Here is a 24615-nt window from a genome sequence, read left to right on the forward strand (position 1 = left end):
TCACCTCGAACACCGGCTCCTTGTCGCGGCTCGGGGTCACGATGTAGGTGTGCGTCTGCTGCTGGATGCGCTTGATCGTGGCCCCCTTGGGCCCCACCACCAGCCCCACCACCCGGTAAGGCACCCGCACCTGGATGGTGGTCTGGCCCGGCAGGTTGGGCGGCCCCGGCACGGCGCCGTTCAGCGCCGTGTTCTTGTTGCGCGAGGCGCGGATCATGGAGAAGTGCTCGGCGGCCGAGATGATCTCCCGCCGGGCCATGGCCACATCTTCCTTCCTGCCCGTCACCACGAAGAGCGGCTCCTCCCCGCGCACCGGGGTCTTGATGTAGGTGTTGGTCTTCGCCCGCAGAGCTTTGATTTTACAACCTGGGGACGAGACGCGAGAGGTGGAAGGAGCCGGGGGGAGGGATGGGGGCGGGGGGAGAAGGGAGAGCCGGTTACGACCCGTGATTTGAGGAGGGGAGGCCCCCTCCGCAGCCGCTTCCGAGGCAGCCCCCAGCCATGTCACACCCCCGCACCGCCGGGAGCGGGGACGTGCAATGCCACCGAGCAACAGCAGCAGCAAAAATACATGCGTGAACGTGCAGCCACATTGAGCGAGCAAAAAAAAAAAAAACCAAAAACCCGCAACCCCCTTCCCCCCCAACAACTCCACACTCCTGCTCAACAGATTCCTTTGGAAACAAACACACACAAAACCCCCAAACTTTCCCTCCCCCCCTTAAAGGAGGTCAGCATTGAATGAGCCAGATTCCCAATGCGGATGCTCTGTTCCAATCCCATTGTTCCACTTCCCCGCTCCATTTCTGTCCCTGCAAACATCCACGATTTCTAACTTTGGGGGGGGGGGGAGAATCATAATAATCATAATCATAATAATAAAAAAGCAATCCAGGCTCCGATGTGCCCCGTTTCCTTTGCAGACGAGTGTTAACTTTGGTTTAACAATAAAAATTAAAAACCAAAAAAGCAAAGGAAAGATTTCTTTCTTTCTTTTTTTTTTTTTTTCCTTCCTCCTCCTCCTCCCCGGGAGATGAAAGTGCATCTTGGAAGTGATGCATCATGCGCCTTAGAAACACCACGTCTGCTGCACTTTCTTTGTCTGGGGGAAGCCCGGCGCTGGCCGTCGGACCGGGACGCGGCAGCCCCGGCGCGGGGGGGAGAGAGGGGCTGTCCCCCCGCACCCCGTTACCCACCTTGTCTCCCCACTATCTCCGCGACATGCTCCGAGCTGGGCACCGGCACGCACTCTGTCATGTTCACGCTCTTTTTCCGAGGCTCATTGTCGTAGAGGGAGCCCGCCTCGTCGTTGTCCAGCCCCAGCAGGGAGAGCTGATCCAGGGCGATCTGCAGCGCTCTTTGGTCATCCAGGGTCTCTCCCCCGCCACCACCGCCACCTCCTCCTCCGCCGCCGCCGCTCCCGTTCCTCTCCATGTCTGCAAAAAGCGAGCTGGGCATAGTCCCTGTGTGTGTTGCACCCTCCTCCTCCTCCTCCTGCACTCGGTTCAGTAGTAAAAGATCAGACACAAAGGAAAGCCCAAGGCAGATGGCCAGCAGGAGAGGAGCAAAGGGAGGGAGGGCGAGTGCTGGAGACCGGGGATCTGTTGCCCTTTTTTTTTTTTTTTTTTTTTTGGGCTTGTAATATTTTGTATCTTTTTCTTTTCTTTTCTGTTCTGTTCTTTTTTTGTTTTTTGCAGTGCAATCCGGTTTATAAGACGTTTCCACGACCCCCCCACGGCTCCCCCCCAAGTTTTTTTTGGCTGGGGGGTGGGGTGGGGGGGGCAGAGAGAAGCGCTCCGATGGTTTCCCCCCCTTGAGTTCCCGGCCGGCCACAATGCCAGGCGATGGCAGCGTTTCTTTAAGGAGCCCCTCCCCGGCTCCACTCCACTCACTCAGCGTTTTTTTCCTCCTCTCCCCTCCTCTTGTCTGAGCCGCTGCTGCAGCCAGACGGCACTGGAGAGAGGCGGGAGCGGGGGGCGGGCGCGGGGGGCCGCGGCGTCAGCGGCGGGAGCTGACAGCACAATGCGCCCGACCCCGCCGCCGCGAGCGCCGATTGGCCGAGCGCGCCGAGGAGGGGCCGGGCCGGTGCTGACCCCCCTCCCCCCGCCTTCCCCGCGCCCGCCTCCTCCGCGCCCTCCCCGCGGGCCCGCTCCTCTTTGTTGTCTGCTGCGGAACAATACGGCGGCCAGGCGCTGCCCGGCCCCCGGCGCCCCCTAAAACCGACCATGGTCAAGGTGGAGGCTGCCCCTGTGCACGCCGGCTCACCCGTCAGGCGCGAGGGAGGGAGGATGCCGCCTTCCCCCCGCGGTGTCGCTGCAGCCCGGCGCCTCATGGGGAGAGGCGAGGCGAGGCGAGGGGCCGGGCCTCCCCGCCGGCTGCCGCTGCTGGGGGAGGCCTGCGGGCGAGGCACCTGCTGGGCGAGGGGGCTGTCAGGAGGACCCGCCACCTCCCCAGGAGAGCCCCTCACAAGTGCAGGGACACCAGGAGAGGAGCTCATCTGCAATGGCAGCACTGAAGGAGAAGCGGCCTAAAGCCGAGTGCCCTGGGGGGGATGCCCTCAGAGCACCCTCCACCATGAGGCAGATCTATCCTTCAACCTACTGCCTTGGGACGCAAGACGCAAGGAGAGATGTCCTAGCATGGGCAGGTGCCACCACCGCACCCCTACGAACTCCCTCAAGACCCTGCGGGACACACCTCCCAGCAGCCACCAGGCATTTGTGCCACTCACCCGTTTTGAAAATCGTTATTAGACAAGCATTGCCATGCTGCAAGACACCCAGACTGACTCCCTCCTGCATGGCAGGCCTTGGGCATGATCAAGCTGGAGTGAAACCTGTCATTTCAAGTGCACTGTGTGCTGGCAAATAGTCATGAGCTGCCTCCTAAGTTTAAAATACCCATTTAGTAAAACCAGATTGGAAGGAACACCCTGCAGGTGGCAAGATGGAAATAGGACGATGCTAAAATAATGCTAGAAGAAAGAGGAATACTGAAGGACAAGCAAACTACACCCGCTTGCATCTCAGGCAGGGAATAGTTGGAATTGCTGGACACTTTTCCACTCTCTCATCACTTCCTTCCTTGTTGCAGTTATTTTATGCCCATGCCCAGCTCAGGTAGGTTTGACCCTGACCAGCCATTAAAACAGTATCTTTCACCTAATACTCAAATCTTCCTACTGAGGGTGGATGGACAGAAAAAGTGTCCTCATAGCTCTTAGAAAGATGCCCTATTTGCTTATTTAGTTCTTCAACTTTTCAAAATATATCTATAAACATCTATATTTTCTCAGTCTTTGCTAGCTATCGCATACCAACACTGACTTTTTCTTAGTTCGGGGAAATCAGCTACTAAATAACTATTTTCCAGTGCTGTGCTTGATGGGGACAGACATCTATGACTGTGTGGGCCTGTTTAGCCAGCTGCTGGTATAAGCAGATGTAACAAGTCACAGGTAATTGTTTACACCTACTGTTTACTGTAAATTGCTGTCACTTCCTCTGGATGTTTGCATGTTTTATAGCAATACTCCAGTGGATTGTTTTCTAGTAAAGGCATACAGCGTTGATGATGACCCTTTCTTCAGTGGTTTGCCTGTCCCACTCGCGATTCATTTAGGAAATGCTGGACTCCCCCATGTAGGAGATGGCTTATTTTACCAATTTGCTGTTCACTTCCATAGACAGCAGCATTGGGTTCTGCAGGAAAAAGTTAATACCTATAGGTATTTCTTGTAAGTTCACCTCAAGGGTCACTGAACTTTGTGGCTATTTCAGCTTTAGACATAATTTATTTCAGATGTAGGCACTAGGTACGCAAGATAAATAGGTTGAACAGGCATTTGACAGTAATAATAAACGCAGTCAATAAATAACAGCAGCAATATTTTGCTCTGTTGGAATTTTCATTTAAGACCCAAAGTTCTTTACAAAGTATTCATAGGCAAAAGGTCTGTATCCCTGCAAAGTGGGGAAGTATTATCACTTTCTAATCTATTTTCTAATCAGGGACACAGAAACACAAAGATGAAATTATCTTTCCTCATGAAGAGCTGGATAGGAGGGAGTGAGGCTCCTGCCAGTTCAAAAGTCTGCATTGCTATTAACTTTTTAATCCTACCTTGTTCTTTGAGGGTTTCCCAAAGTAGAAGTAGCACAAGGATCATTCTCGCAAAGATACAAAGACTATGCCTGAGATGAGGTTTTAACTAGACCTGTTCCAGGCATTTTTTTCTTGAATGTCTTACATTATTCTTGACTAATCTTTGCATTTTTTTCCAGTATGGGCTCAGCCTAGTCTCTGACTGGGCTCCTGCCCAAGAGTGGGAGAGAAATACTTTGCAACTGGCCTTCCTTACCGCACTTAATGGGAAAAAGAGAAGTCATCTCCAGACTTATCTGCCCTTTAGAGACCATAGTCCACTCTCAGTCTAACCAAGGTTCCACAAGGATCTAATTTTACATTTTTAATTAAAGGCTGTTGCAAGGTTATCTCATTGTTACAGAATGAGCTTTATGCATTTGCTTATTTGCTCAGGGCCTTTTCTAATGTTGACCTGGTGCTTCTAGCATACCATGAACCCTAGGAAGTAGTCTCTAATCTTGCTTATGATTGACCTGCATTAAAACATGCAGTATGCTGCGAGAACATGGAGGTGCTACAGGATCCTGCAGAATGTGGAATTCATGCAATAATGTAGTTGTAGAGCAGTGAGCCACAGCCATAAGATTCTTGCAGACCCTCATATCTCTACAAACTCAAAATTGCTGAAATTTTCATCCTTAAAATAACTCAACAGGAGCTAAAGTAAAACATCTTTTATTTCCTTAGCTCCTTTCATTGCATAAAACCCCAAAGCATTAAAAAAACTACACATGCAGAATTTCTGCAAAGTAACAACCTCTTGGTAGAGGCTAGCAACCAGTCAGTCCACAGCATATTGCACAACAGTGGGAGCATGGGCAACTGGTGCCTCTTGAGTCTGAGGGGGCACACGCAGAAGCTGGCAGCAGCAGCGGGGGTGGTCCTGTCAGGGGGGGCATGGACCCCCGCTACCCGTCACCTATGAGTGGGAGAGAAGGATATGTTTGTGGTCAAGTACATTGTGGGAGAGGGAATGCCATTCTCAGGTGTTTTCTGTGTTTTCCATCTGTAAAATGGGGATTTATATAAATTCCTTTCCTTGACACTGTCTTGTTTGGTTGGAGTATAAGCTCTTTGGGACAATGATTGTCTTTTACTAAGTGTCTGCACATCTCCTAGCACATAGGGTCTCAAATTCTGCTAAGTCTTTGCTAAACAGTAGGCACACTATATACTAGCTACAATTCCTCCTATAAGCACAAATAATTAACAGTAACAATAATGGTGCATCATGTCCATTCAAAATAAATAGGACCTTTGTTTTTAAAGTTTTGTCTCAAAGGATAAACTACATGTACCTCACATGTTGTCCTTGAAGAATGAATCGCTGACTTAATGCTGTTGACATTTCAGTCAGTAGGCCAATGGGCTAGGAGATTCAAATCAGACAATATTATCTGTCTACAAATATGTTAAAATAACCCTGCATGTTGTATTTTATGCTACTGCACAGTCCTTTCAGGATGCAGTTTTAATCCTAATTTGTGCAGTCATTTACAGTGATAATACACAAATGAGTCTTTTGCATGGGCAGTAGCCTGCAATTAGCAATATGTACTCAAAGAACAAGTTATGCCATTTTTTCATAGACTACAGGATATAGGCCATCATTATTCATGAATCCTGTAATAACCTATATTCAGTGATGGAGAAATCACAGAATATTATTTTGTCAAAATTTATTTTCTTTTAATGATGTAAACTCCACCTCTTGGCAGTTCTAGACAATTTATTTACAAACAGCCTGTCCCAGAATCAAACAACTGCAACTACAAATATTTGTGTGTACATTTTAGTTTGTGAAGAGGTTTTGAAATGGTTTTTGGAGTAGTTGCCTTGGTTTTTATGAATTCCTCCTATATACTTGGTTTTCTTTTTATTTGCAGGACATTTTGCATTTTAAACATTTAGGACAGTTTGTCAAAGAGGGAAAATGATCCCCAAATCAGTAAACAGTACTAGTGGATAACCATCACATCCATACAAAAGCTCAGTTTGGAATCACCCCAAGTAAGACAGGGCCTCCTGCCTTTCTTCCTTGGCCTCTTACTGCTATAGATTTGTTAATATGTTAATATAAACAGCTTTGAGTTGTTAACAGTTTTTCTGAGTAATTTGGCTATTCTGTGTTAAAGCTGAGATGCATTTTTTAAACAGTCATCATATACTGTATTTCCTTTATGTGTATTTTCCTTTACATGGCTAATAGTAACAGTGGTGGCTTTTTAAATTGCCTTGTAAGCATGCAGTTCTGCTTAATGTGATTACTTGCAAGCCAGCTTCAGAAGGATAAATGCAACTTTATAATAATGCAGCAGTAACCAACCAAGTTGGAGTTTACTTTAAATACCTCTGAATTCCAAAAGGCCCATCATTTAATATTTTTATCCCATTTCATCTAATAGTTGATTAATGCACAGTAAATTTAGGCTAAGTGGTGTGTCACAAAACTATTGACAGTCCTTTCTGCCTCTCCTTTGTCTGTATGTTGTCCATTTAGAGCCCAACCCTGCAGGTCTCTTAATTGCACGTGCAGTCCCATTTAAATTAGTGGGAACACTCAAAGATGTAAGGGCCCAAAGATAGCAAACAGCTTAGGCCAACAACCTATTTGATGGTGTTGCACTGGCTCTCTGTGCCCATGGGGAATATCTGTGAAGACCCCCACCCACCCACAGAGAGGCATCAGAAAGGAAACTAAGTGAGCTGTATTTTATTAGATTTATATGCCACATTTCTCCAAAAAAAAGGCTCAGAGTATCTTACAATAAAAGACAAAATACCTTATTTAAACAGATAAAATATTCAAAAACAATAGTAAAAGAAAACAAACTCTGTTGAAAACACTCCAAAATCCAGAAAAACCACACCTCTCCCCCTCCCTGCTACCCTACCCACTCCTAATCCAGTGCCTCTGATTTATGTTGCAGGATTGGAACTTGTCAAGAATTTAGCACACACTTCGGAACAACAGAAGTTGCAGTAATAGATTGTGCATTTTAACAGAAAAAAAATTGCATCTGTGTGTTTTTCTGCTGAGCCAGAAAAACCATGACTAAGTCTCAGTTTTAATCTGTTGAATGGTAAGTAATAATTATGGTCACATCACATCCAAATTTTGCTTTCCTTCCCCCCCTTTAATGTTCTGACAAGAAAAGAGTGGTTCCTTTATTACTACTTGCATATAAAGTCTTTGGGGTAAGTCTTTGAGGGTATGCTGACCACAGCAGACAGGGGCTGCAAGGGCAGTATGGGTGAGGAGAAAGGAAGTCTTACCTGCCAGGGCTCCTGTTTGGGGTCAGCAGTGTCAGCTCCGATGTCAGCCCCATGGTCAGCTTTCCTGGGACCAGATCCTGGTGCCACATTCACTCATCTTTCCTCACAATGCATACATTTTGGGAGTGGGGCTGTCTGTTCTGGCAAAAGTTCCTGGGGGGCGGTGGAGAACCATTCTGCTTGCCCCACTTTGATATGGAGCTGCCCCTCAAGCCAGGCAGAAGTAGGGGAGGGCTTCCTCTGTGGTAGCAAAGATTTCTAGCAGGGGTGGATGCTGGTGCTCCCTTGTAGTTGGCAGCTGGGGCAGGTGCCCTGCTCACCCTGCCCTAGATACACTACTGCAGTTATTATTCAATACTTTCTCAAATAACAGGAAGTCTTGCCATGGAATGGTCCACTCGATTGAAGTCTATTGTATTTATAGGTGTAGAAGGATTGTATTTTAATCAGTAAATATTTCTGGGTCTATAGAAAACTAATAATAAAACCCTTTTTATTGTACCGTATGATATGTAACCTGGGCTGAGATCCCCCTAATCTATATGTATCCATGTGCAATGTTACCCTTGTTATGTTAGCACAACATGCTTCAGTTCTGAATAGAGGTGCCTTCTGCTGGGAAATTGTCCAGCTGTTCTGCTGTGGTCCATCCACACACCTTTCTAAGGTTAGAATTATGATGGCCCTGAATCAAAACCCTATATCGAAACAGCCTTGAATTCAGGGGTGCTGGAAATCTAGATTCGGTTTAGATTGCTGCTGTTTGAGCACATCTCTGTTCTGAACAAATACACTTATATAATTTCTCACAAAACATTTACAACAGCAAAAATATTATAGGAGCCAAGTAGGATGCTCAATGAGAATGATGCATTAAACATTAATATTCTGCTTGTGGAATATTTAGCACTATTTCTTGGTAGTTGAAATGTTAGACTGTGTTTCTTATATGAAGAAGATTCATCCATACCTGTACTTCATGGCTCTTTTCCCCTCTGCATAAATAACTCAAAAGAAAACTGGCATTGGAGGAGATTTACACATCTAAAATTGGACATACACAATAAGACTCTCTCTGACTGACCCAGCAGATGCAGAGAGCATTTCTGTAACACAGACATTTACTGTCACAGCAGATGCTGGAAAGTTGTCAATGACACAGAGGCTACTGTCCCCACAAATCTGTGTTTTTTGGGAGAATTTTCGTACCATAGACACTACTGTCCCTACAGAACTGCCTCTGCTGGGAAAATTATTGTTCCACATCCTTCTCTATCCCAGCAGATGTGTGAGACTGCAAGAACGACAGGCATTTCTGTCACCACAGATCTGCATCTGCAGGGAATTAAATTGCCACTAACACTGCTATCCCCAGCGATCATCTAGTACATCAAATACGGAAAGGAAGGAAGCCAAATGAACCACAGAAACAATAACATAGGAAACCTAGAACCTGATCATATAACGTTCCTGCTTACTGAATGTTTTTCAAGATGATGCAGGAAAAAAGAATGATGTGCATTTTCTTTTGTGTGAATTTTTTCAAAATAAAACTTTTTTTTCCTGAAAAATATTGAAAGAACAAATAACTGAGCCCCTTTTTTGTGCACTAGATCCAATAAGACAGCAGAAATACAAGCTGCGCATCACTACTGTATTAATAGCCTTAGCACCGTGTAAGAAACAAGTCTTATTTTAGCTTATTTACAGCTTACTTGTGAACAGCTTCCATTTGTGCTAGGAGTAGGGTGTATAATGTGGACCATAATGTTTAGGCCCAGACACCCAAACACATGTGCTTAATGTACTCTTGGGGTCAGAAATACACAATGGGCACTTCTACGCGAGATACTATGGCGCAGTAGCAACGAGCTGCTACTGCACAGTAGCCTTGCTGGTTACTAACCATGCGGCAACGATACTGCACAGTAGTAACGAGCAATTGTGCAGTAGCTCGTTGCTACTGTGCAGTTGCGTCAGGGAAAAATCATGCAGTGATGGTACTGCGCAGTATCAGCGGTTACTGCACAGTCATTTAGTACTTACTTATTCAAATATTAAATGACTGCACAGTAACAATTGCACAGTCTGCCACACATGTAGACATGGCCAATATGTCTGTATCATTCTGACTTGCATGCTCAAGGAGTAGGTGTATCCCAAAGCTTCAAATTTGGGCTTTATTGTAATTATGAAGTTCAAATGAATTCAGTTCCTCATTGTAGCAAGTGAAACATGGCAGTAATAAAGAGAAATTATTCTTTAATCCTTTTAGTATGGCCCTTGGAATATGGATTGTATCCCTCCTTCCTCATTAGGGGATCTTCTGGTAGAGCCAGAGGCAGCAATGTTGCTAAGAGTTTTAGTACCCGTGCATTGTCAGGGAGCTAGAGACAGCTACACAGCCGGTATGGAATCCAGCCTCGGCACAGTGGGTAGGGGTTTCATAGATTTCATAGACATTAGAGCTGGAAGGGACCTCACAAGATCATTGGGTTGAGCCCCCTGCCCAAGGGGTAGGATGTCAGCAGGGGTCAAACAATCCTAGGAAGATAGGCATCCAAGTGTTTTTGAAAGTATCCAGAGTAGGTGCTTGCAAGTAGATTACCTGAGACCTAGTCGTTTTGATGGGTAGAAACCCTTGTTCATTCTGCAGGAGACCAGTGATACAAAACCCATTTGAAATATTTTGAAGGAAACCTTAGAATTCTCCCTTGGGAGGGATCTGGCCCTCAGCACAGAGTACTTTACTTTTTCTGAAGCATCAGGAAGTGTCCTCTGCCAGAGGCAGCATACCAGATTTGACAGAGCAGTGGCCTGATACAGCACAGCAAATCCTCTAGTCCTTTGGAGCTGATTGTGGGAAAGCATTAAGAGTTTGGTTACTCTGCCAAACCAAGCAAAAAATCTTAAAACTCATCATCTGTTTACCAGTTCTCACTATTACCCGCACTATCTTTTTCAGATACAATGACATATTGGTTAGTGGTAGCAGTGTCATGTGTGATTCACTCCACTTTACTGGAAATCAGATAATCACATACTGCATTTAAGGAGCATTTGTTTATTTAGTCATATCATCTCAATGTGTGCTCATCCTACATTGTTTGTATACATGCTGTTTCATTTAAAATTTTGAAAATGCTACTCTTCATCAGAGTTCATTCAGAGAACAAGTTCCTCAATAGTAAATACACTTTAATTATCTGTTTCTGATATCCATTAAACCCAGCACCGTACCTAGACTCCTGGCAGCCCCAGGCAAACTTTTAGTATCAGGCCCCACTTCACCAAAGATAATGATAATAATAAAATACTTACCATTTTCAGGCCCCCTTTCCATCTGGACCCCGGGCAGCCGCCAGGTTCGCCCATGCCTGTGTCCAGCCCTGACTAAACCCTTAACATTTCTTTCTTTCTGCCCCCACAAAATAAATGGTCTATATAAGGTTGTAATACCTTCTTTCTTACAGCTTATGTGGGTGCTGGTTTAGAACTGAGGTCCCACTGGAGCTGTGAGATCGGAAGAGGTGTCTAGGTAGGTTTCTATCACACATTCATTCAAGCCTTATGGAATTGAAGGCACGGGAATTTCACCCAGAAAGAAAAATACTTTTTTTCCTGCTTTCTTTGGAGTACCCTTATAAAACCTGGCCAAGTATTTCCTGAACAGATCATAACGCTACATTGACTGTGATGATTAATATTCATCGAAGCATGAGTGATGAACCAGCATATTCAGGAGAAGAAAGTAAATGCTAAGAGATATCAACTCTGCATTCTTTCACAGGTTATGAAATACTGAATAAAAATATTAGCGTTTTTAAATGGCATTTCATGGTGACAGTAAATGAAGCAGAATAAGTTCTGAATCAGTTTCCAAAATTTAGGTGAGGAATTGTAGGCTTTGATTTATGATGGTGGGTAGGTTTTCCTACTATTTATGAAGTTAGTGTTACTATAGCAGTCTGGGTGTGGTAAAATCTGACAATTCACTCTGTTGACATGCAAACTATGTTCAGTATAAATTCCTAAACCAAGAAGTTGCACTACCCTCTAAAGACACAGTTCCACTTTCTTTCATCTCTAGATGAAGAAAATATTGAAAAAAAATGTAAATAACATACATGCTTATGAAAAAATAGCTATGTAAACTATTCCCTGTTTAAAATTAACATGGCTTGGGTATTCTTGGAACTATTTATTACCATAGCAAACTATGAATATTGAACTTTTCTAATGTGGGATTCCGTCTTCTATCCTACACCTGCCATCGTATTTACTTCATGCTGATATGAGGAGAGAAGTTAGTTCTTTTTGGTTTGATACTTTCCTCTGTATGTGATTAGAGACAGCAGAAAATAGCAAAAATAAAATAGGGGTAGGGGAAGACATGGAATAAACAAAGGCACTAAGTGGTTAAAGATTGTTTAGAAAAAATGGAGCGTTTGGCTATTCACTTTCATTGGGATCAATTGTCCCTATGGATCTTAGTTATATTTTTGTTATGTTTAAAAGTGTTTTAAAGCTTGCTGGACGTGTCAGATGATTTAAGTAGATCTCCAGTTTTAATTTCTCTTCTTGGTAACATGGAACAGCTGCCATCCAGATTTGTGCAACATCAAAATAAGTCCTTAAAGGGCAGTCACTGGGAAGTGACTCTGAAGACATCATTGGATTATTCCATTTATTTTGCCTCTCAGTAGCTCCAGGTCAGATTTGTTCAGTTTGGGTCTGGGTTTGGGTCTGGCGTGTGATGCATGAGTAGAAGCCTGTCGCACCCCCGCAAGCCCAGGACCCACCAGTAACCCCTGACCTAACCCCCAGCATAGCCAGGAGGTAAGCAGGGCCTGCAGTGGGAGGGAAATAGATAGCGGCGGGGCAGCTGAGAGGAGCCGAGGAGGGTCATGCCCCACCAGCTCCTACTTCACCCAGCACCCCAGGGAGCCACGTAACTGGAGCTTCATGAACAGAACATGCAAACGGGTGCACTCTTGGCCCAGCATACAAGTTAGTGTGGGAGTTTGCACAGAAGGGCGAACAGGAGGGGCACGAGGCCCTAGGCGGTGAGCCTGAAGAGAAGAGTCTGCACAGCAGTGGCCCAGACTCCTACTGGTACAATGGTGGTGGGGATGCACCACACCCTGAGGATCCCCTCCAAGTCTGGGACTCCTCCCCAAGTACTGCTGAGACCTCCACCCAGACAGAATCCATGGTTCTGGCCTCCACTCAGATGGAACCCCTGGTTTTTGGCTGTGGGGGCTGCCTGCTATGCTTGCAGGAAACTGGGATCACAAGCAAAGACACTTCCCCTTATGAGGTTTGCTCCACATTGGAGACCCTGGAACACCAGATAGGGGAGCTCCAAGCTGTGGTGCAGACACTGCATGCCGTCAGGGATGGCAAAAAGGAGATTGGCTCCTACTGCCAGGCCTTTCACCAGAAGACAGAAGAGCCAGGGGTCTCCTGGATTAAAGTTGTCTCTGGCACCAAGGCACACTGCACCAGGGTCACTACTCCCCTGGACCTTCGCAACAGGTATGAAATCTTCGCAGCACCAATTGAGTCAGCAGAACCACCAGCTCTTATACCTGAAGAAGAAAGACATCCTGCAACCCCGCTAGGAAGAAACGCAAAGTGGTTGTTGTGGGAGACTCCCTCTCATAGGGGACTGAGAGAGCAATCTGCTGCCCTGACCCCTCAGCCCGTGAGGTCTGCTGCCTCCTAGGGGCCTGTATCCAGGATGTAGCTGAGAGGATCCTAAAACTTATCCAGCCCTCCGACCACTACCCCATGCTCCTTATCCATGTGGGCCAAATGACACAGCTTGGAGCAATCCCAGCTGAGTCGTAAATGACTACAGGACTCTAAAAGTGGGGCTCAAAGTGTTGGGGGCACAGGTGGTTTTCTCCTCAATCCTTCCTGTTATGGGTCACGGGCACAGGAGGGTGAGAAGAATTCAGCAAGTAAGCGGAAGACTGCAGTGCTGGTGCCATCGCGAAGGCTTCGGGTTCTAGGGCCACAGCCCACACTTCAGAGAGAGAGCCAGCAAGTTATTAGGAAGGGACGGCCTCCACCTCACTCGCATGGGGAAGAAACTCTTTTCAGCCAGAATGGCTGGCCTGCTTGACTGGGCTTTAAACTAAGTTCTCTGGGGGAAGGGCAGACAATCCCTGGTGCAAGCCCACCAAGCATCAGCCACCAAACCATTATATCAGGCTGTACAAGGAAACAAACTTCTACCCTACCCCAGGGATGGGGCTCTTCTAGGAATGCAGGGAAACCACTGATGACAAGCTCACTTGCCTTTACACAAATGCCAGGAGCCTGGGCAACAAACAGGAGGAGCTGGCCCTACTCCTAAACAGTAATAATTACGATCTCATAAGGCTAACGAAGACCTGGTGGGACTCCACCAATGACTGGACCACAGGTAATGATGGCTATACCTTGTACAGGAGAGATTGTGTTGCAAGACAGGGTGGGGGTGTAGCTCTCTATGTGAAAAAGCAATACACTTCCCTAGAGGCAGAGATTGGCAACCAAGGAGGGCAACTTGAGACCCTCTGAGTAATAAAGGAGGAACATGGTAAAGGGGATATAATGGTAGGACCTCCTAATCAAGAGCAAGAATTTGACCACAGGTTGACATGGGTGACTTTAACTACCTGGACATCTCATGGGAAGAGCACTCAGCCAAATCTGATCGGTCGCAGTGCTTCCTCACAAGCATTGACAAGCTTTATTTGTCTCAAGAAGTCTACAGACCAACAAGGGGCAAGGCAGTGTTGGACCTGGTACTGGCCAAAGAGAGTGATCTAGTCAGTGACCTGAGAATCGAAGGGAAGTTGGGATACAGTGACCATGAGTTGATCACTTTCTCTATTCACCACAAAGCTGTCAAGTCAGTCAGCGATATGGAAGTCCTCGACTTTAGGAAGGCTAGTTGTTCAGGCCTTGAGAAACCACAATCTAGCAGGGAAGGATGTCCATGATGAAAGGTTCCTCCTCAAGGATGCAATCCTTGAAGCACAAGAGAAGTCCATTCCAACCCGGAGAAACCATTACCAACATCCCAACAAAGGTAATGTTCTGAGAGATAGCCAACACGGCTTTGTGGCGGGTAGATCTTGTCTGACCAACCTCATTTCCTTCTATGACCAGGTGACATATCACCTGTACAAAGGAGAAGAGGTGGATATCATATTCTTAAACTTCAAGAAAGCCTTTGACCTGGTGTCCCTTGATGGCCTCATGGAAAAATTGGGGAATTACGGCCTAGACAGTTTTACAGTCTGATGGCTGGGGAACTGGCTCCGTGGACGGACCCAGAGAGTGATAGTTGATGGAACCAAATCAACTTGGCGCAGAGCTGTGAGTGGTTTGTCCAGGGGGTGCAGGGGAGGGAGTGGTGGCTCCTGCCGCTGCGTACACCCCAGGAGGGCATGGGGGGCACGTGCCCCCAGATTTGTGCACGGGGTGAGGGCAGGCTGCCACTGGGGGCTGGGGCTGCGCCGGGCTCTTCCCAGCAGGGGGGTTGGGCTGGGGGTGCACTTGGGGCTGGCAGCAGCGGCTCGGGGGGGGCGCTACAGCGAATTTTGGGGTGGCTGCACCCATAGCTCCCATCCCAAGCACCGCCGTTACCCACCCCAAGTATAGCTTGGCCCAGCCCCCCACCAGGAGGAGCCCGGCACTGCCCCAGTCCACAGTGGCTGCCCGCCCTCAGCCTACATACAGAACTGGGGGCACATGTCCCCTATGCCCTCCTGGGGTGCACGCAGCAGCAAGAGCCGCCACCCCTCCTATGCACCTCCTGGACAAACTGCTCACAGCTCCATGTTACACCCTGCCCTGGCTGTGCAGTGCCTGCCCCAGTCCCACTCCTCCCTCACTGCAGGGGTCTTGATCTGCCCCCCCCCCCCCAACCCTTTCCCCCACAACAGACTTACCAACTGGATGCTGCTCTCCAGGCTGACAGGCTTGATATTGGCAATCATATTGGTATTGGCCAATATGGCTTGTTAAAAATCAGCCATTGGCATTGGCCCAAAAAACCTCTATCAGTGCATCCCTAATCAAGACATATGTGTATCTAACATTTCTGGACTTTCTGGTTCAAAAGGCAGATCAGAACACTTTTGGGATTCAGATAAGCATCTCAGTACCATGGTTCAGCTCTGGTAGTTCCCAGACTGTCCAAGTTAACCTGTGTTCTAGATTAATTGCAAGGAGCAGACCAGTGCAGTCAATACAGAGACCTGCTTTTCTGAGTATATCTCCACTTCAGGTCTAGTTCATCTCCCTTTTAAAATACTAACAAATTAATAACGAATTATCTTGTTTGTTGATAAGTTGATCCCAATAGTTCCTTTCCTTGTTCAGATTTAATTTTCTGTTTTTAGATAATGGTTGATAAAGGTAACTCTTATGCATCTTATTAATTCCAAATGCAGAACACAGTAAGCATTGCGTCACGTCATTTCAAAGTTTAACATCTCAGATTAATTAAGTGTTAGGAACAAACTTATACATTAAACAGATATGGTCATTTTAAGGATGGATAATATGCCCCCCCCCCCCCCCCCAAAAAAAAAAAAAAATAACCCATAAATTGCCAGAGTTCCAAGCATGGCCAATTTCCACATTGATCATTCATCATCCCCATTCTTCCTTCGTCCTACACTGTCCTGGTCTTTTTCTTCACATCATCTTTTGTTCTCATTTTCAATTGGCAAAGCTTTCCCTCTTCTTGTGCACATCAATTTATTTCAAATTCCTCCTCAAAACCTCCTTCTTTTGTGTGAAGTCTTTTTCTGATCTTTTTTGTTGTTGTTCAATAATTAAATTCATATGCATTCTTCACTTCAATGCACACTGCTGATATGAAAGTGCCTGACCCAGGGTAATGTCTACCTGGCACAATGTAGAGGTAGGGATACCCAAGCTAATGCACCTTTTAGGCTTATGTATTCTACTTGGGGTAAACTGCTTCCAATACCCATTCTAGCTCGTATGTCTCCAAGCAATATTGCACTGTGCCATACTGACATTGCTCTCTCTGGTCATGTATAGACAGACCCATGGATTAATGGATTAATTCCTTCTTTACCATATATCCTTGAGGTAAAGAAGCATAATGATCCACATTTTAGATATGGGGAACAGAAGGACAAAGAAATCAAGCATAATATTTTCAAAAGAGGCCTTTGATTTGGAACTCCAAGTTACAACACCATGGAATTAATTTTTGCAGCACTAAGTACACCCAGTACCAACTGAAATCAATAGACTAATTTCCTAGGATCAGAAACCTGCACTCCATCATTCATGACACACAGGTAAATTACGTCTTGATGTATAGATTAAGAACTATAGGATCATAGGAAAGTAGGGCTAGAAGGGACTTCATGAGATCATCCAGCTCTTGCCTTGAGCAGGGGGATGGATGCCCTGACTAAACCATCCCAAGCCAAAAGCCAAACTGATCTTGAAAACTTCCAGGGAAGGAGATTCCACAACTTCTCTAGGTAGCCTGTTCCAGTACTTGACACCCTCAATCAGAAAGTTCCTCCTAATCTCCAACCTAAATTTCCTCTGCTGCAGCTTGTCCCCTGTGGCCACAGAGAAAAAAAGCTTATCTCCATTCTCTTTATAATCGCCCTTCAGGTATTTGAAGACTGTTATCAAATTCCTCCCCCACCCCGCCCCACCATCACTTGGTCTTCTCTTCTTGGCTAAGTACAAAGAGTCAAAAAGCCTGAAGCTGAATGATTCAGACTAGACAGCTTCCTCTAAGCTGTGGAGGTTGAACTAATAGCCAACTGAACTGACATTCAGTTTTTAATTGGGAAAGGCAGGAGGAGGTTTTCACTGAATCAGGCCAGTAGGCAAGGTGCACTAGAACAGTGTTTCTCAACTCATGGGTCATGACACTTGCAGAATATATGAAAGGGTTGTGGGCAGACTTTAAAAATGGATCAACAAATTTCAAAAATGGATTCTCCGTTAAAGGAGAAAAATGTGGGAAACCTGCAAAGGACTTTTTGGGGCCTCCCAATGCCCCACACACACCCCTTGCTCCACACACCCACCCTCTGTCCCACACACTGAGTTCTGTGGTCTGGGGGCAGTGGGTCAGGGGCATGGGGTCAGGACTGGCCACTGATGTTTACAAATGGGCCCTGTACAAAAAAGGTTGAGAACCACTGCACTAGAGCACATCTCCCAACCAGCTGGCCATTGCCAGCCCAGCCAAGTGTCCTCAAATGCCTGTTGTCCCCCCACAGGAGGTTAAGGAGCCCCCTGTCTGGGTGGTGGCTCACCTTGGAGAACCACCTGGGTTCCTCAGCCCAGGCAGCCCTGGGGAGCTGAGGGAAATCCCCTCTACCCCACACCCCACCCTGAAAGGCTGTGGGCTTGGAGTTTCTCACCCTGCTGCCCTCCCTCCTGGGGCCACCATGGCCCTGTGGGCAGGACCCAGCATGGCAGGGCAGAGCAAGGCCTGGTGCCACCACAAGCCCCACGCCACCATGGTGAGGTGCTCTCTGCACCACCACCCCCACTGCTGTTGGGCAGACAGAAAGTGCCTCACTATGGCAGCATGGGACTCCTAGTGGTGGCATCAAGCTTCCCCACCCAGGCCCACACTCCCCTGCTGTTCTGGGTCCTGCCCACTGGGCCGCAGAGGCCCTGGGGGAGGCCAGCAGGGCAAGGAGCCCTCAACAGGCAGCCTGCCCTTTTCCCATGCACAAATCTGGGAGGCACATGCCCACCATACCCTCTGGCAGTATGCACAGCAATGGGGAACCAGCCCCCCACCGCCCCCCCAGACAAGCCGCCCACAGCCCCATCCTGTGCCGCACCAGGGCCCTTTGGCCAGTGCCCAGGCTGGGTAGCAGCCCCAGCCCTGCCCAACTCACTATGGGGGTCTCAATTCCCCACCCCCTGACTTACCCCCGGGAACTGATCTCCAGGCTGCCTGGTGGCCATGTGCATGTGTACATGAGCACATACATATGGCACCCCCACCCCTGCCTGACTGTCCTCCTCCCACTCCCCCCCAGCCACTTTCAGGTTGGAGCTCTGCCATCCTGCAAGGGGAAACCCACTGTTTCCTGCGTTTTTCTCCTTTAAAGGAGAAAATCTGGGTTTTCCTCCTTAAAATGGGAAAACCCACATTTTACTGTGTTTCATCATGGCAAACAGAAACCCTGGATCCCTGCTCATCAGTATTCCTGAGCTTTCCCTTTGCACTGGAACTGTAGTTCCCCGAGTTTAAAATTGGTTTAAGCTGAATCAGAGACAGAAATCTCTTCCTCAAAGCTCTTCTGATCTATGTTAATTCTATGCTGGAAAGGCTTCTCCCTTACTATAATGCATGAGACTACTTTAAATTACTAGTGACCCAAATACACTAACTTTAGTCTGGTGAGAATAAGCAATTGTCACTTGGTGTGAGTATGCCAAAAACAGGCTAATCTACTAAAGAAGTTAAGAAGTAGGTGTTTTGGATTAAACCCTCTGGGCAAGGGAAAGTATTGCTACCCTCTCTCCAACTCCATTAACTTGCTTGTTTTAGCAGAACACAGGCATAAGCAAAAGTGAAACGAGTAAGAAAATTGGGAGGGGTGGATATCACTCCCCGCTACCTGCCATCCTCATTCTGCAGAAATCATTATTGTTGAGCAGTACTTCTACAAATACTCCTTTGGATTCAACAGAATTCAGGAAGACTAGCAAGTATGGCATAAGACCAGCTTGGCTTAGCAGGGAACTCTTCAGTAAAGTAAATCACAACAAGAAAGCTTGTAAGAAATGGAAACTGAGACAAATAACTAGGCAAGAATATAAGAGCATTGCTCAGGCATGCAGGGATGAAAACAGGAAGGCCAAAGAGCAACTGGAGTTGCAGGTATCAAGGAATGTGAAGGGGAACAAGAAGGGTTTCTACAAGTATGTTGGTAGCAAGAGGAGGATCAGGGAAAGTATGGGTCCCTTACTGAATGGGGGAGGCAACCTTGTGACAGAGGATGCAGAAAAGGCTGAAGTGCTCAATGCCTTTTATGCCTCAGTATTCACAGGCAAAATCAGCTCCCAGACTACTGCACAGGGAAGCACAGTTTGGGGAGGAGCTGAACAGCCCTCAGTGGTGGAAGAACAGGTTAGGGACTACTTAGAAAAGAAGGGCATATGGAGCCAGATGGGATGCACCCAAGGGTGCTGAGGAAGTTGGCTGATGTGATTGCAGAGCCATTGACTATCATCTTTGAAAACTCATAGTGATCAGAAGAGGTCCCAGATGATTGGACAAGGGCAAACAGTGTGCCCATATTTAAGAAAGGGAAAAAGGAAGATCCAGAGAACTACAGACCAGTCAGCCTTACCTCAGTCCCTGGAAAAATCATGGAGCAGATCCTCAAGGAATCCACTTCTAAGCACTTGGAAGAGAAGCTGGTGATTAGGAACAGTCAGCATGGACTCATCAGGGGCAAGTCATGCCTGACCAACCTGATTGCCTTTTATGATGACGTGACTGGCTCTGTGGATGTGGAGAGACTGGTAGATGTGGTATACCTTGATTTTAGCAAGGCTTCTGATATGGTCTCCCAGGCAAGCTAAGGAAGTATGGGCTGGATGAATGGACTGTAAGGTAGATAGAACACTGGCTGGAGCATCGGGCTCAGAGAATCTGAGCATGGCAGTACACTCCCTACAAAAATTCACTGTTGACACTGCCAGCGGCGCCTGCAGGTGGTCACCACTCAACCCCCCCGCCAGTGGCGTCTGCAGGCAGTCCACGATGGCTGCTGGGCACCGCTACTGCTGCCGGCAGTGTCTGTGGGTGGTCACTGACCACCAGCTGGTACTTGTCTCCTCCCGTTGCCTCCTTGACAACACTTCAGCTGCCATGCTCCCGCCTCCACCTCCACCAGCGCTGCCACCGCCTGCTGGAGCTCACCATGCCCCTCCAGCCGCTGGGGGCATGTGCTCATGCAGAGAATAGTAATCAATGGCTCGATGTCCAGATAGCAGCCAGCAACAAGTGGAGTGTGGCAGTGCCCCATGGGTCGGTCCTGGGGCTAGTTTGGTTCAAAGTCTTCATCAATGACCTGGAAGATGGCATAGAGTGCACCTTCAGCAAGTTTGCAGGTGACACAGCTGGGGGGAGTAGCAGATACACTGGAGGGTAGGCCTAAGATTCACCGTGACCTAGACAAATCGGAGGATTGGGCCAAAAGAAATTTCACGAGGTTTAACAAGGACAAGTGCAAAGCCCTGCCCTTAGGACAGAACAATCCCATGTACCGGTACAAGCTGGGGGCTGACTGGCTGGGCAGCAGCTCTGCAGAAAAGACCTGGAGGTTACAGTGGACAAGAGGCTGTATGTAAGTCACCAGTGTGTCCTTGTTGCCAAGAAAGCTAACAGCATCCTGGGCTGCATTGGTAGGTGTGTTGCCAGCAGGTCAAGGGAAGTGATTATTCCCCTCTATTCAGCACTGGTGAAGCCACATCTGGAGTACTGTGTTGGGTTTTGGGCCCCCCACTACAGAAAGGATGTGGACAAATTGGAGGGAGTCCAGTGGAGGGCAACAAATGTTGAAGAGGCCTGGGGCACATGACTTATGAGGAAACACTGAGGGAACTGGACTTATGCAGTCTAGAGAAGAGGAGACAGAGGGGATTTAACAGTAGGCTTCAACTACCTGCAGGAGACTCCGAAGAGGATGGAGCTGGACTGTTCTCACTGGTGGCAAATGACAGAACAAGGAACAGTGGTCTCAAGTTGCAGCAAAGGAAGTTTAGGTTTGATATTAGGAAGAATTTTCTCACTAGGCGAGTAGTAAAACACTGGAACAGGTTACCCAGAGAGGTGGTGGAAGCTCCATCCTTGGCGGTTTTCAAAACCCGGCTAGACAAAGCCTTGCCTGGGATGATCTCATTGGGGATGGTCCTGCTTTGAGCAGTGGTTGGACTAGATGACCTCCTGGGGTCCCTTCCAATCCTAACTTTCTTTGATTCTATGTGAAGGTTACAAGAAACATGACAGATGTAGGAGTAGGAAGGAAAGGAAGAGACAGACCCCAAGTAAGTCCAAGTGACCATTTGTCTCACCTTGGAGACCTCCAAATGAATGAACAATGCCCTGCATCCCAAGCAAATGCTACTTGTACTGGACCCTTCAGTCCATATGTATTGGCTCTGTTGTTAGTCACTCGTCCTTTTGCTTTGTTTCTCGAACTGCCCCACAAAAATAATCCTCACTTCTCCCCTTCCCCTTGAAGCCAGCAACACCAACAAAGGGACAATTTAGACAGTAAGAAAGACTGAGTTGTAATAGTGGTTTTGATGTTAGCAAGGGAGGGATGGGTTGAGAGGGGAGGTGCAATCAGAGAGAAGAGAAACGTGTTCACAGGAGATCCTGTAACCTCTCACAGGGAGAAAAAAATGTGCATCTGTTTCTGTCTGATGAGATGGAGAAACAGCAACAACCTTCTAGATGTTGCTTTCAGCAAACAGTAAAGGGCATGAGGGAGGGAAGGCTTTGACCACAAGGGCCTGGTCTACAACACACGACCACTTCTGTTTTCCTTTATAAAGCATGATCACAAAAAAATATGTCCAGTATCTGTATTGGCTCTTTCCCAGAGAGCTGTTGCAGTGACTTTCCAACACGCTTCTATGAGACAGAGCAATTTTAAGTTTATAAATCATTAAAACAACACATTTATTTATCAAAAGCTGGCCTCCTGAAATGAAACACCATTGTCTGAGTAGAAAGCAAATCTAATTATTTTAATGAACTTGAATTCTTAGGGCTTATGCTAATTGGCACTGTTTAAAATGTTGCCAGTTAGGTTTGTCCACAGGCTTCAAAAAGAAAATCAAAATATGCCTTTTAGTGATGGGACGATGTTTGTGAACTAGAACTGCTAAATCGGTGGGATCAGGGACCAAATTCAAAGCTTTGAATTCTTTTTTTTTTTTTACATCATACATTAAAGATCACAGAATCTTTATAAATTATCTCAAACATTAAATATTTGGCATTACAAACTTTAAAACTTCTCTGAAATATACATACCACCACCTACTGGCAATTAGCTATATAAATTATTTATGTATATGGATCTGCATTCATATATTTAAGGGTATATTAAAAAGTTGGCTGGACTGACCCCAACATTAGGATATATTTTTACATTATTATTCTTGTACTTGAATAAAAATTTGTTCCTGTGTATTTATGGATTCCACATATTGGAATAAAAATAGCATATAGAAAAGATGCATTCAAATATGATTTCACATTTCAAGTAGCCTCTTTTTTTAATGGGTCAGTGAAACATATCACACAATTTAAATTGGGGTGAATACTGAACTCAAAGGAAGGCTGTATGTGATGTGCAGGCCTTATACTGCTCTGCTTTAGCAGCTGGGCATAAATGTGTTTAGCTAAGTGCTGCTAGCTCCACAGTAATGTATGAAACAGAAGAGGCACTACCAGCTTGAGGAGAAGAGTACCTGGGAACAGTCTCTCCATGCAGTACATCCCCCTCTGGATTGGGGAATGCAAGTTTGCTGCTCAAGTTAGTGCTGCTCAAGTTAGTGCTGTTTCATTCCACGCCCTAGAGTAGGGGTGGGCAATCATTGCATCTGGAGGGCCACTTAATGAGTTTTGGTGAACTGTTGAGGGCTGCACACACAAATTTGATGGTAAAGATATCATTTTAACAAATTATAGACAAAAGACAAACCATATGCTAAAAATTAAATATCTACTATAAAATATTTTATTTCAAAAAATAATTTTTGTTATGATTTATGTTTTTTTTAGTAGTATATATAGAGGTGATTGCAATAGAGCTCAAAATAAGTCTCTCTTCCAAAGGAACCAAAATTAGCCAGCAGGACACTTGGCCAAGGGAAGATGCCTCCACCCCTAGCAGAACCCTGCCACCACCCAGCCACCCCCCAAATCCCAAGGAAGCTCCTGCCTCAGCCTACACCCTGACACACCCCTCAACAGCTGCCAGTACCCCAAACCTGCCTGGCTCCCACCCCTTCCTACCCACACTTGCCCCCACAAAACCTAGAGAAGCCCAGCAGCCCCCTCCAGCCTGCCCCAGCTGCCCACCTGCAGCCCAGGGTTCCCCCTTTCCCCAAGAGAAGCCCCAGGGCTCTGGGGGCACCTGGGCAGACAGGATGGGAGTGACACTGTCTGCAGCCAGGAGGCAGCAGGTGGTTGGGCTGGCTTATGGTGCTGCATGGAGCAAGGTGGGACCAGGGCCGGGGTCAGGACTGAGGCTTCACCTGTAAGGAAGCTTCGGTGCCTCCGGGCACAGGTGTACAGTGCCAGCTCCATGGTCCTAGTGCCTGGGGCAGCTCCCACTACCTCTTATCAGGTGGGGCACCACTGGCTTTGCCTGAGCAAGGGTGCTGGGGCCCAAGTATAGTTCACCCAGCACCCAATGCACAGAGTCGGGTGGGCAGGCGAACAGTGTCCCCTGAAGTGCCAGCAGAGGCCAGAGCTGGAGCCAGAGCCGCTGCCTGTGCTGCCTGCCCATGGACTGGATAGAATCAAATGGTGGGCCAGATGTGGCCCGCAGGCCGTATTTCGCCTACCCCTGCCCTCAAGTCTTCAAAGGTGAGGTCCTCTGTCTGGTGGTAAAGCAACTAAGCAGGCTGTGTTGCTGGTGCCAGGAGGTCTTGTAGAACAAGAAGCTACATATGGATGTCAAAGACACAGCTTTCACCATCTGCAACACAGAAGTTTTACCTTGCATGTTGGCAAGCCATGTCTTTTCCCTTAAGCAACACTACTGGCTTCCAGGCTCCCAAGAGACATTGTGACATGATATGGTCTCCTCAGAAGTCTAACAGCAGTCGAGGCAAGAGGTGTTTTTCTGCACTAGGTTTCTCCTAGGGTAAGCAGGCTGTCTGCAAGCTCTCTCCCTTCATCTATGCTCAGCTTTCTGAATCACACTCAGTCCTGACCCCAGTACCTTCTACTGACCCAGTACTGAGCTGAGACCAACAGTCATACCTATTTATATCATGCTTTTATGACTGCAGACAGGTATCCATGAGGGACTAAATCAGATTTCAACTCAACAAGGATTCCCAGGACCACCTAGTCACCTTAAATTTACATGTGAAATATAAGACACCCTCCCCACCCCACACACAAGCCCT

At 47.0% G+C, this 24615-nt stretch overlaps 1 protein-coding gene and 1 long non-coding RNA gene across 6 annotated transcripts in view; one reads left to right on the plus strand and one right to left on the minus strand.

Annotated features, from left to right (window-relative positions):
• MEX3B (mex-3 RNA binding family member B) overlaps positions 1 to 1895 on the minus strand; it is a 4266-nt gene extending 2371 nt beyond the window's left edge. Inside the window, exons 1-2 of the mRNA XM_019477396.2 lie at positions 1197 to 1895; positions 1 to 366 (exon numbers count right to left, since the gene is read on the minus strand). The exon at positions 1 to 366 is cut by the window's left edge and continues 2371 nt beyond it. Coding sequence (XP_019332941.2) covers positions 1 to 366; positions 1197 to 1458 — 628 coding nt within the window. The 5' untranslated portion in view covers positions 1459 to 1895. The remainder of the gene's footprint in view (positions 367 to 1196) is intronic.
• Positions 1896 to 2036: 141 nt separating this feature from the next.
• The window catches only part of LOC109280663 (uncharacterized), a 44155-nt gene continuing 21576 nt past the window's right edge, over positions 2037 to 24615 (plus strand). For 4 of the 5 annotated variants that reach the window (XR_009455570.1, XR_009455571.1, XR_009455572.1 and 1 more), the window contains exons 1-2: positions 2037 to 3119; positions 7077 to 7229. This is a non-coding gene — a long non-coding RNA (uncharacterized LOC109280663). Of the gene's footprint in view, positions 3120 to 7076; positions 7230 to 10895; positions 10961 to 24615 lie in introns of all 5 variants that reach the window. The other variant, XR_002087050.2, reaches the window with a different exon arrangement.

This window comes from Alligator mississippiensis, chromosome 11, assembly GCF_030867095.1.
Source record: "Alligator mississippiensis isolate rAllMis1 chromosome 11, rAllMis1, whole genome shotgun sequence".
In the NCBI taxonomy this organism is placed as follows: Eukaryota; Metazoa; Chordata; order Crocodylia; family Alligatoridae; genus Alligator; species Alligator mississippiensis.